Source organism: Enoplosus armatus, chromosome 17 (assembly GCF_043641665.1).
Source record: "Enoplosus armatus isolate fEnoArm2 chromosome 17, fEnoArm2.hap1, whole genome shotgun sequence".
NCBI lineage: Eukaryota > Metazoa > Chordata > Actinopteri > Centrarchiformes > Enoplosidae > Enoplosus > Enoplosus armatus.
The window spans coordinates 14,771,602-14,784,809 of NC_092196.1; the positions used below are offsets into that span (position 1 = coordinate 14,771,602).

Genomic DNA, 13,208 nt, shown 5'->3' on the forward strand with positions numbered 1-13,208 from the left:
AAAGCACTCAGTACACATTCTCTGTCACATTCGTTAGACTGTCTCCTAAATAGATAGCTCTTGCCCCTACCCAACAAACCAGCTACGTACCCCTTCTAATTCAATCCAGGCAAATATAGGGAAGGACTAGCATGTTGTGTAAAGAGAAAAGAAAAACTCCACTAGTGTGTTTGTTTGAAACTCTGACTTGTGTATGCTTGCGTATGGATATGTTTGGTTATGTGTGTGCGTATATGTGTATCTGCATGTCTGTGATAATATATTATGAATTTGTGTGAGAATGTGTCAGAGAGAGACTCAGTCCAGGCCCATGTAGAGTGATGGCACAGGGAGCTCAGGTCGCTCTCCCTGCAGGTCGAAGGAGCTGGTTTCAGCAGCCTCTCTCTCAGGCCTTGTGCTGCTTGCTGGTCTTGAAGGAAACCTGCAGCACGCGGTCACCCAGGCGGTAGCCATTAAGGCTAGCAATAGCCATGGCGGCTTCGTCGTAGTTGGTCATGGTGACAAAGCCAAAGCCCTTACATTTGTTGGTGGTGAAGTCACGGATGACCTTGACATTGGTGACGGCGCCGAAGGGCCCGAAGAGCTGCCACAGGACGCTCTCGTCCGCCTCGGGGGACAGGTTGTATACAAAGATGCACCAGCCGGCTCCAGTTGGACCAGTAAGGTTGACCCCGGCCAGGCTGGTCATGCTGTCAATGGTGATGGGGGAGAATCTGGGGAAGAGAGTCGGAGAACTACCATGGGTGTCATTCTGAAGTTCGACACAGAATTCAGTGCTCTATACTGTCTCTTATAGGCATGTTTCTCTGTGAGAAATGATAAAGATTGTAGTCGGGTATGGAGTCGGGGGACCCCATCTCCATCCCCTCTGCTGTACAGTAAGTAGGTAAATATGTGTGGGCACCACAGTGGCTCCAAACTACCTGCTTTCATACAAAATGACACTGTGTGCCCTGAGACGCAGACACCCACACAATTTGCATATTTTCTCATTTTCTCTGCTGACCAAAGCCTCTGGAAGAATTAAACATATGAATCACAATGTTCAACAAAAATCACAGTATTAAACAAAACACAGAAACCTAGAGAGGGATGAAAAGCAAATTGGAATCAAATCATACACAAACTGGAGCAAACAGAGGAGACGCAAACGGAATCTGGTATGTCCATGCTGGTGAAAAAAAGGGGACATTAAAGCAACTGAAACTGACAATGTTAGTTCATAAATAAATACATATAAATTATTTCTATTAATTAAAACAAAAGAACGAAAAGGTTAAACAAAGCCATGCCAGAATACCCTGCTGTTAGAAGGCTGCATTATTGCTTATTGCAATTACAGATAGTATTTTGTTGTCTGGGCTGCTTCTGTAACATGGTTAAATGGGCAGTGGGCATTAAGACTTATGGCCATTATATCTGATTTCGAGATGAAGTCAGCAGGTGGTATTCCAGGCACTTTGTTTGAAGTTTTATTTTGGCATGGATGCTTTTGAAAGTACACCTTTAGCATTTACCTCTTGACTCCGTAGCTGGCGTTTAGTAAATTGTCGAGTCTGCAACGCAAGAGGGAGAATGAAGGGGATGCAGAAGTTAGTTATGAGATCTACAATGAAGGGGGGCTTTCAGTTAACATGTTGCTCCTTCACCAGCTGGCCTCCAGAGGGCATCCTTCACTGCAACGTAGTCCCAAACCAGCCAACCACAAACTGATGGGTGTGTAAAATAGTCCTGTGTCTCAGCTGGTATTTATTGTTCATTGTTGTTGTTTAAGCTCCAAAATAGATTCCCCTGTAATAGTTTAAATATAAGATAAACAAATCCTGTATCTTACGTCACTTCACATCTACTGATTAAAAAATTATCCGTACTGAGAATGTGAGCAATCCAACCTGAGAGCCTATCTACAGTTGTTAGTGTGGTGCCATGAAAATATTTAATACTAGAAGCATTTGACTGTCAAACCTTTTGAACCTTTATTCAAAATTACTCATGTAGATGTGGCCAACATCTTGCAATTGCACTCTTTATGATGCCTATAATGCCTATGTAATATAGGCAACATTTAAAGGTTCAGTATTATTCTTCTTAAACCAAGATTTATTTAGCTTTAGTTTTTTATTGTATTTGGAAAAATCTGGTCTCTTACATTGGTTTTGAGCTGTTATTTGGATCTGGCCCCTTTCCAAGTGAAGGGATCATGCTGCAGTTTAAAAGAAAGTCAGAGAAAGAGAGTGAGAAGGGGGGACAATACAATATTGCCAATTCCTTCTGTAGTATAAAGAGATGATATTGCTTAAAGGAACAGTTTACTAATAGTTGTGTTAATATTGACAGAAAAGTTTTTTTGTTGTTTTTGATACACAATTTTCCTTATTCTAAAACATTTGCTGTTTTGGGGTGTGCCACTTCATCTGATTTTTCTTGTATATGTACTCTTAGCTATTCTCTGGTGTAGGTGAGGCTTGATAATTGTCAAAAAAAAAACTTTTAGAGACTTGACTTTGACTGTTGATTCGGTAATGTTACTCCATGTCATACTAAAATAATGAAATGTTGACACACTTAACACAATAGTGGGATATTGAGTTTGCTTAAGCAAGGAAACACAGTAGAATGACCTGTGACTTGTAACAGTAGCTTTTTACAGACTATCTAGTGATTAACTCGCAGGTGGTGTGAGGTTGGTAAAGGTTCAGTACCTGAAACGCTGAGTCTGGTGGTGCAGGGGCCCCGTGTAGCGGCGGGCAGCAGTCTGGTACAGCTGAGTCAGTAAGGCCTGGCCCGTCTTCTGGCTGGGGTTGTTGGCGAACTTGACAGTGATGGGCTCGGCGGCACCCAAAGGCTTCTGTCCGTTCAGACCTTTGATGGCTTCCTCTGCCTCGTTCCGCTTGTCAAACCGGATGAAACCCACTCCTCGTGATATGCCTGCTCCGAATAAGAAAACAGACCAATGTTACTACCTTGGCATCAAGGACTGCTGCTGTCTACCAATCATTCAGAGAAATTGTGCTTGAGTGACAGCATGAGAAGTGAAATAAGGCTATACCTGTGACTTGGTCCACTAGGATGCGGGATGTGATGATGCGACCGTATTGGGAGAACAGCTGTTCCATGTCCTTCTGGCTCATGGTTTTCGGGAGTCCACTCACATAAAGGTTGGCATCACGAATAGAAGCCGAGCTTGGCCGGGCATATGACACCTATAACAACCAAAATAAATAAATCACTAAGTTCATATACTTATATACCCCAAAATCACAAGCTTGTCTTGGAGAAATCAGAGAAAAACAAACAACTCAAGGAAAATTTTAGAAAGACCTGATGCAACTGGAGTTCCCAACATGTTTCCAATTAAATAGTCTTCATTTTGTCTCCTGCTGATTTCTCCTCATTCGCCATCTCCAAATACCCAACTGTCTCTTTGGACTTAATCAGTGCCTTTAAGCTAACACTCACCCACAATGAGACCGTCACTGACACACTATGATGACTGTAACTGTTACCCAAACTGGTACCAATCATCAGTGAAGTGTCAGCTTTGTTTTGCACTGAAAAACATCGGCCTTAGTTGATGTATTTTTCTGAATTCACTGGTGACTTAATTAGTGCACGGCCATTTTGGTGCGTCTGTTTATATCCCTTATGGTGTTCTGTTGGTCTACTTTTCAGAACATTTTACACGTAGTAATGCAGAGGAATATTTGATTGATTGTAAAAAAAAAAGTTCTACCCATATTCTTGTTTTTTTTGTTTATGGGAGCATGCAAACACATGTGTGATAGATAATCCAGTTCAGTGCGTTGTTGGCAGCGCTGTGTTTGTGTGTGATGGAGAGACAGAGTGAGTGTTGTCTGAGATAGGCTGCGCTGCCCTCCCTGTCCTGCCTCCTTCCTTTGTCTCTATCCTCTGGGGGAGAACAAGCTTCACTGGCAAACAGCAAACAATGTAAGTGCATCACAAGACTTGCAGGATCCTTGACAACTTATAAACACACGCAGTGTTTATGTGCATATGTATGAAAAATATAAATGTTTATGAATTTGACTAATTTTTAGAAATATTTGTAGTATTTAAATGTGTTTTGCTTATTGCACAGGCGCAAAGAAAGATGTCATGCAAACTGAAATTACTTGTGAATTATCTTTCAAATGAATACAGGTGTTCTGATTTCATCCATCAGTACTAAGCACCAGTGTCTATTGTGTACACAGACGGACTGTATGAGCAGGAGGGTTGTGTGGTGCAGTGATTAGGGTGTTCTGGACGAGTCAGGGGGGAGTTGCTGTGTTCGGGGAGCAGAGGCTGCCCTATAATTAACCCTCTCCCTGTCGCTCCCACAGTACAGATGGTGCCTGAAGCCCATATGGCCTCTAATCCTGTCATTGGCATTCTGCTCTCCGAGCTACCCCCTACTCTGCTACTGCTGCCCCCTCCCTCACAGCCTCACCCCTCTCTATTGAAGCCTCCTCCAAAAGCAGGAGGATAAAACTATGGTATTGACCATAGGAGTTATTTTTTCAACGTGAGTATAAATTATCAATATGATAATTATAGACAGAGCGATCTATGTATAGATGCATCAAATAATGAATGAGTCTCATAACATAATTGTCATGACGATCAACACTTTCTCTACATGGTTGTTCAAGAGTAAGAAGTAATGTTATGTGACATTACACACAAACCAGGAACCAAATCCAGTTCTTGACTTTTTCCTGCTTGTAGCTCGTGGTTTGATCAGTCATTAGCCAGAATTAACGTCCCTATTCATGGACAGCTGTTGGAAGATCACCTGCTCTGCTCTCTCAGAGATTCGATTTCTCAATCCTGCAGTTTGTCTCAATCTTTGATCTACTTTGATCAAGTCAGGGGGGAATGGAAGGAAGTAGTGCTTAATAATATGCCCCCTCTTTCCCTCATCTGATTTTGGGACAAAGAAGCCCCCTAATTAGCCTAGATTGAAGGCAGATGGGGTAACCTGGACTGACCCTTGTGCACCACAGTCAGCCTTCCTAATTACATTTCCATCACAATAACCTCTGCATGCTGTCCGCCCCTTGCTTTCTGACCTCCACTCTCCTTCTCTTTTCACCCATTCTCTCACTCTCTTTGTTCTAGCCACCGCTCCCTTCTGCCTCCTCCTCCCCATTTCCTCCCCTCCCTCTGTCACGTCTGCCACCACCTCTACCAACAACCCGCCTTGACAAAATCTCCACTTCCTTTTTATTTTTGTCCAGCACGTCGTCAAGAATCAAAAAATGAAGAGTTAATGTTATAGAGAGTAGAGGTCTGCTCACCTTGATTGTTTTAGTCTGCAGTTTGAGACCATTGAGTGTGTTGATGGCCTTATCTGCATCATTTGGATCCACATAGTTTACAAAGCCATATCCCAAACTCTGACCTGGAGACAAAGAAAGAGCCATAGTGGTGTGAGTGATTCTCAAAACCAGTTGTAGTGATAATACTTTTGTTCAACATGGACAAAGTGTTGTACCTGTTATCTTGTCTCTGACTAGTTTGCAGGACTCAATCTCTCCAATGCTACCAAACAAACTTTTGAACTCTTCCTGGGTCATGTTCTGAGGCAGATAGTTGACGATCAGGTTGGTTTTGCTGTCGTCTGTGGAGCCGTTGGTGCTAATGACTGGACCATTAGGCAGACTGGTTCCGCTTGGACCGTTGGACACCTGGGTTTCCATGGTGCTGATTATCTGCTGAGGAAGAGGGTGGAGTTAGATTCATAATTCACAAAGAGACACAAAAGGACACAGTGGTGATAGGGCTGTATATATGTGCATGTGCTAATATTTAACATTTATATATAATACATGTACGCATATAAACTATGCACACAATCACACACACAGACTGTCCACTTTGTCACTGTCAGAGGAAAAGGTCAGGAATCAGCATTGCTAAAATGGAGATGGATACAAAGTCTGATTTATCATCTCCCCTCCCCCACTTTTACCCCATCTTTCCTCCTCTCTCGCTCCCTGCCTCTGGTCCTGCAGATGTCACAGTCCCTTTTTCCTTTCTCCGCCCCTCCCCCTACTCTCTTCCAGGGTCAAACACCATTACATCATTACACAGGGAGGGATAATAGTGATGGTGGAGTGTGAGGCTGGCGAGAGGCTGGGGAGTTTGGGGTGGCAGGGGTTGGGATGACGGACAAAAGGGAGAGTGACAATGTTAAATGGATTTTGTGCTGCAATAAATGAGGAATATCATGGTGTGGTAGAAAAATAAGTTAGGATTACACGTCTGTTCTCCTGACTTTGGTAAGGTTTCTTTGTGGCAAACTGACATTTATTTTTGTGAGTGGAGTAAGGGTGTGGGTTAGTGCACCGTATAGTGTTTTTGTCTCCTGTGTTGCTCTGGAGTAACATTGTGTTGCTTAATTTGATCCACAGGGGATTCTCAGGGAACATCTGTGTGGTCAGAAACAAAAACCTTCCCTTTCCTCACACTCAACACCCAGTTCTCTGTCTTTTCCAAAGGAAATCTGCATGGAAAATCACTGCAAACTCTCACTTTTCTTGTGGAAACAAAAATGTCAAGTTAAATTGGTTGTGGTGTCGTTGCTTTGTGTGATGCTGATGTTATGTAGCTGCACTGATTTGTTCAGCTGTTTGATTTAGAAAAAAAAATCTATCCTAGGGTATGTACTGAAAACTGCTTCAGCCTTTCGATCAACTATTTTAATTTTACATCTATTTCATGATGCACGTATTATATGTAATGCCATGGTATTTCTGTTCATTTACACCTGTGTTATTTTCATGTTCACACGTCATTGGATTAAATATTTGATTTATAGCACTTGTCAAAGTAAATAAGTATGTATGTTTAGAGTTACGTTCTCCTTGTTGACTCATGAAACTAAAATTAGCCTCTATAACATTACCATGTGTGTACATTTTATACTTTTTGCAGTAGACAATTTGAATTTTAATACATTTCCATATTTGTATTCCTTTTCACACACAAAAGTGTAAGGTGTTTGGATAAACAGTTTTACTGAGAGTACAACATGCTAGCAGTGCCAAAGTGTAAATTGTTATGTCAGATTGTGGATTTGAGCTGTTGCAGATCTCTCACTGGTGGGTGTTAGGAATGTCAATAAGGCTAAATCAGTCTCCTCTAAAACTCTTGGGATCTTACAATGTAGTCCAAAGCAACAAAGGGACTTAATTAATGAATCTTCAGAATTATTTCAAAATTATATTCAGGGAATTTCCTGACCTGATGGAGATGTATATTATTATATATTTATAATATATTTATTATAACAGAAATGTTTACCTAGCTCCTATGGTGTTTTGGATTATGTCCTCTAATAAATCATAACCAGCTTTGTTTTAATTTCCAAAGACGGATGAGAATTTTATGCTCCCCTAAGTCTTTTTCTTTATTGGAAGCCATTGGTGATCACAGACAGAATGAAGGTTATTGACACAGATGAGGAGTCTCTGTCAGGTTGTTCAATTCATTGATTTCATTCACTGCTCACCATCTCTTGTAAATTCTTGCAAAAATGTTTTGTATTTGTACAGGCTCAATTTCTGTGTTACCGTCATATTACTAGAATCATTCATTTGCGCCTTCAAATCTATGTGACATTTTATGTGTTCTGTCTCCTCTTCTAGTGTCTGTGGATGGGTCTGTCTAACCTGCCTTTCCCCCCTCGTCTCTGTAGCCTGCTTTGAGCCTCACCTCTACTCAGGTTGCCCAGGTAACAGCCCCTCAAAGACTGCATAATGGCTGAATGGCTTTCTTACTTCAAGCTCACTGTGTGTTTGTGTCTGTGCTTATTAGGAGCAGAGGTACAGGTCAGACATTTTTCCTCCATGTATAACTATTATATGGCTTAGCAGAAACAGGGAATATCAGTCATTCAAATTGATAATGACAAGGGGGAAAGGAGCACAGTGAAAGAGTTAAGACAGCCTTAAAATAAGATACACTCATCTACGCACAAAGGCAGTGCAACATAGCTAGCAGTCTGTCATGTTAAGATTTTGATGCACGGCTAAAATGCTTTTTCCTGCCATTATGAATTATCATATGAGTAACACAGACTGGCGAGAAAAGGTAGAATCTAGCTGTTGCGTTGTATTTATTGTAATATTAACCTAGTGAATTGTGATGTGATGCATCTGACTAACAGAGATATGAGCAATTGAATGTGTCCCAAATATGACAAAAGCATTTTGATGGGGGGGAAAAAAACATATTAGGGCAAATTTGACTCGCCAAATGAAATAACCCTCAGCATGGCAGAACACACATCCCCAGTGAACAGAGTGAAGTTATATAATTCACAGACCCACTGAGTATGGGCTGGGCACTGAGATTGGCTGACACAAGCAGCAACTAAGATTAAGATTTTTGTACAGAAACAGAAAGAAAACAGCATGCTTTGAAGTTATTTGAAACAAATAGACAAAATAAAAACCACAGAGGATTGTTTCATCTTTAAGCCGTCATATTTCATATTGCACACCAACAACAAAAATCAAATAGTCTAGAGTTTGGTTTGCGGTAACCCAATTACTATGACATAAAGAGACAGTAAATCATTGTGATGCTGTAGGAAGGCCTACTAGACATGCCCAGTACATATCTACTCCAGCTAAAGCCTCAGACTTTTAGTGGAGACAATAAAAATGTTCACTCCAGGGGTACCTTTGCCCTCGTATCATTGCCCCTTCTCTCTCAGCATATTTCTTGTTAACTATCTAATAAGAATGAAAAAACATGCCATTATATAATCTTTTAGAAATCTTCTTTTAAGATTTCCCAAAGATTCCAGTTGTTAGGGTAGCTCTATGTGTCCCACACTGCTTTTTTCTATTTTGGGGTTCTGTGAGATCTCCCTTAATATTTAATGCACTGCATCAGCATCGCCCACACATGGTCCCAGACTTGCACGCAAACAAGAGCCCTGCCTCCTCTGCCAAACACATGAACCCAGACTTGCACGCAAACAAGAGCCCTGCCTCCACTTCCAAGCACACGTACCACCTACACTGTACACAATTAAATTACAAAACACAGAAGCATTACATGACTAAATGTAAATGCAGTCGGTGTTCTCTGTCTTCTGATGCATATAAACAGCTTCCCCAATTCATTTCTGCTCCAAATGCAGCACAGCACTGGAGGCTATAATGTACAGAAGAATAATTGTTTCCCAGTTTGAGTCATAACATGAGATTTGCCACGTTACACATTACAAAGCACCAAGAATCACCATAAATTCAATTTGAATGTGAGATATAGCAAGAGAGACAACGACATGGTCATCATCAGTATTTTGCTTTGGCATGCTGTCCCAGCAAAAAAAAAGATTACGTGTTTGGGAATTTTAGGCTTAGTGTAGATTTAAATTCACTTGCTGTATGCGTGTAATATATGTATTTTGTGTAGACAAAACTAATCATCAATCAAGATGATCACTGAAGAAATCCACCACGATATTTCAAATTATAACTGATGATGACAATGATTTCTCCTTTTTTAATATAACCTTGTCTGTAGTCCACATTATAATGCATTATATAAAGACTTTTTTTTCTGGGAGGCATGAATCAAAAGTGAATGCTAGGCTGAAGTGTAAATGAGCCTTCTAAATAACACAGATTACAGGATTATCCCAAACAAAGGGCATTAGCCACACTCTCTGCAGCTTAAGGGATCATGGTGGCAGCTGTAAAACAACAGGACGACAGGAGTCACACCTCATGTCAGCCATGCACTGAGGCTCGGCAGACTAAAAATAAAAGATTTCTGAAAGATTTCAGCTCTCTGAGTGTGTTCTGCTTTGATAAGATGGGAGCAGACAACGTCAAAGGCTCGGGGAGACAAATCTGTCCTGCAAGTCCTTGTAGCATGCGGGGCGCTATCCAGCGTGCTGAAAAAGGGAGTGGCTTTCGGACGGTCTCATTTGAGGCCACAGAGGCCCAGAATCCAGCAAAGACCACCGAGTCGTTTTATTTTATATTTTGTTGACTTTGAAAACGTTTTAATTCGAGTAATTAAGAGAGAAATCACACATACGGCGATTTAAAAATGCCAGATGCATCACATAATCCCTCGATCTCTCCGTCTCTCTTATTTAGCCCCTTTTTTAAAAGGCAAGACTTGTGAGCTCTGCAGGCATTCATGAACCGGAGCGCCTTTTTGCTGAATAAACGTATTGAAACGACCAAACAAAAGAGCCACCCGTTCCTCCTCTTCTCCCTCGCAGAGGCTATGGCAGCACTATGAATATTAATGTAAACAGTGGCGCTTTGTGTCGTGGCCAGGGGCTGCAGGACTCTCCGGGAACAATGACTGTTACAGTTACCAGCTACAAGTCAAAAACGCCACGATATAGGTCAAATAAAAATTCACCAATCCGAGATATTTATTTGCTTATTTGGATCGTTTCCCCCAACAGAATTACTAGTCTTCTATTTAGTGGTATTTGTAATTAAAAAGCTGGCTTGAACTCGGCGAGCAGTGTACAAATACAAATAGATATTGTCTGAGAAAATTATGTTTTTCCATAACCCTCATAAAATCAGTTTTAGTTTTATGTAGCCTGTGCAATTAAATTATATGATCAACATTTGTTGCCTAAAAACAAGATTTTAAGATATCAGCAGTCTCAGAGATGGAAAGTACATCCTCCATCTCTTTCTTCCCCACAGGCTTTATATTTGTTGCTGATAATTACATGAAGTCACTGGCAACAGGAGGCAAATCACCGCTTACATAACATAATTGCATTTAACGTCTCATATGAGTTAGACAGGCCATGTCTTAACTGCACAAATATAACACAACATGAAGCCTTTTAATCATTGTATCCTGGACAGAGACTAAAACTGGCCTGTGACCTTTTAAATCAGCAGGCAAAAAGATTTACATTTAATTCTGTATCCAACGTGAAACTACTGTTTAGACTGGTTTACAGTGAGGGCCTCCGTTGCCCTTGTCCTTGAATTGTGTAAGTGCCTTGGATAGGTTATCTGACTCAACGCTTTTATTTGCTTGGCACTGCGGTACAGGCATGGAGGACTGCGGACCATGTGGACGGGGGGTTCGGCCTCTGCTGGGGCGAGTCTGTCTAGGCCTGCAAGGGACAATAGGTAATGTACAACAAAGAGAAAATAAAATTGGGATTGGAAATGTGTCAAGTGGACAGTTCGAGCCTCACAGGTGATGCAACAATGTGATAGCCACCTCCATTTTGCACATTTTTTTCCGAAGGAATATTCTGACCATTTCAAATTCAATGAAATGAGATCTTAAAGTTGTTCATGGGCCTATTTTTCGAGGACTAACTCCATCTCTCACATCCTGTGTTGAATAATTAATGATGTGTTCCTACTATTAGTCATAGACTGAACAGCCTGGCAGTTTATCATGTGTAGATACAATTCACATTCGAACTTGTAATTTAATAATTCCCCAAAAATAAACTAATAGAATCATTTAGTTTAGTTTTTTATAGTCTATGTCATTTTAATCATCAGGTTTTTATCACCTGCATGTGTTTTTAAGGTTGGACCGAGCAGCATCCACGCTGATTCTTGGTTTCACATTCATTTCCTGGCTTCTGTAATTTCATGTAAATGTGTCTGGTCTTAATTGGTCTGCTTAGATAAACTATCTGCTGTCAAGGGGTAAAGCGGAGTAGGCCTTTTGAGGTTTCAAGGCCCTCGTTTGGTGCTCCAGTCCAGCAGAGACACGCCCAGTCCGGCCGTTGGCTCGGAGCGAAGCTAATTTATCACCGCTTACATCTCCCTTTATCCGACAAGCGCAGCGCAAGAATGGCCATCTTGTACGTATGCGATGTGATACTTGGAGGAAATGTGCTTAAAATGGAGATGTCCGTGCGTGTCCCTATACTGTCGCGGCCTCTGAGCTTTCCAGCCCATTTACTCGGTTGCATCGCAACGAGAACCCTGAGGAATTTGGACTTTGTCTGATTCAATGCAAACCGATGGATGCGTAATTTCCCTCCTCCCCCTCCCCCTCCCGGAGTGACTCGACCCTTTTTTCCTTTGCCTTGCTGGATGGGCCCTCAGCCTCCGAGGCATCATGTTTTGTCTCAGAAACCCGTCTCCAGCATCCTTGTGCTGCACCAGGCAAAGAAAGCAAGTCCTCCCCCCACTGAACCCAGCGCCTCATCGCCTTTCTCCCTCTCCATCACCGTAATGCTGCGGAATTCCTAAATCTCGACTCCTGCATCATTTACGAAATATAATCAAAGCTGCGACATTTAGGCAGTCGGAGTGGCTGTGAAACAAAAACGTAAAGGCTGTGCTATCTAAAATGGCAGGATAAAGACTTTATCCATCGCTGAAGATGACTGCAGGCTGGAGCGCAGCCGGCATGGCGCATCACTCAGTATGAGATTGCTAATTGCCACTATCGATCGTTAATCTTATCATAATAATATGGCATTGCATATTGGAGAAAAACATAGGACTCTGATCACAAAGCTCGTCTATGTTTTGACATGTGGACATAGCCATGGAGCTCCATTAAAATGATGTTAGTCTAAAGATATATCAGTAAGATGTGAAATAAATCAGTGTATGGCTACATCACATGTGTACATGTATTGTAGTGCATAACAAATGCAACATACAGGGATTGAGATACAATGTAGGCATGCTGCTACAACATCCCCATCACAAATGAAAGAGAAATAGAGTCATACGTACAGTAACCATTCTTGACGTACAATGAAAGAAATCTAGGTCCTTCTTTGCACTGGTCTTGAAGCTGAAGGCTGAGTCTCTGTATGCTCTTCGGCCTTTATTTTATATGGCCCTCGTGTTCTGTCAGGAGTCCAAATTAAAAGAAAAAAAAAAGAAAAAAAGGAAAAAAATACAATCTTCACCAGGGAATCTCAGCCCTCTGAGATTGTAGGTGTCCTCTATAGGATGAAAATGAGGAGAAAGGGATTTTCTACTGGATGATGATGAGGGAGAGCGTTCTCTCCGAGTGGCGTGGGCGATGGTTCAGAAAAAAGAGAAGCAGTGATCCTCAGCAGGGTGTGTCCAGGGGAGGGTGTTCTGGTTCTGCTGTTTTTATGTGTAATTCCCTGCTCCTCTCGCAGTCTCCTTCTGTGCCTCTGCTGCAATGTTCTTCTTTTATGCGTCCTCCTGGCTGGCAGAGCGCGCTGCTGATTGGCTAATTGTGCA

General features: G+C 41.7%; 1 protein-coding gene across 4 annotated transcripts; it reads right to left on the reverse strand.

The window, feature by feature from the left end:
• Positions 1–385: 385 nt before the first annotated feature.
• Positions 386–12,734, reverse strand: elavl3 (ELAV like neuron-specific RNA binding protein 3). 4 transcript variants are annotated; one of them, XM_070922649.1, is made up of 8 exons: positions 8,465–8,500; positions 5,498–5,714; positions 5,301–5,404; positions 3,050–3,203; positions 2,703–2,928; positions 1,518–1,556; positions 924–926; positions 386–713 (listed from the first exon to the last, which is right to left on the reverse strand). In XM_070922649.1, exons 1-8 carry the CDS (start codon positions 8,498–8,500, stop codon positions 386–388), a joined length of 1,107 nt encoding a protein of 368 aa, XP_070778750.1. The 4 variants fall into 4 exon arrangements, with proteins under 4 accessions (XP_070778750.1, XP_070778752.1, XP_070778754.1 ...); XM_070922651.1 differs by lacking the exon at positions 924–926; XM_070922653.1 differs by lacking the exons at positions 924–926; positions 1,518–1,556; positions 8,465–8,500 and adding an exon at positions 12,726–12,734.
• Positions 12,735–13,208: the final 474 nt, after the last annotated feature.

Bases quoted from the DNA above. Each gene is read 5' to 3' on its own strand.
- elavl3 (XM_070922649.1), bottom strand. From the start codon at position 8,500: ATGAAATATGACGGCTTAAAGATGAAACAATCCTCT. The intron at 5,405-5,497 runs GTACAACACTTT...CTTTGTCTCCAG, and splicing joins AGTCAGAGACAAGATAACAG to GTCAGAGTTTGGGATATGGC. The intron at 3,204-5,300 runs GTGAGCAGACCT...TGGTTGTTATAG, and splicing joins TGCAGACTAAAACAATCAAG to GTGTCATATGCCCGGCCAAG.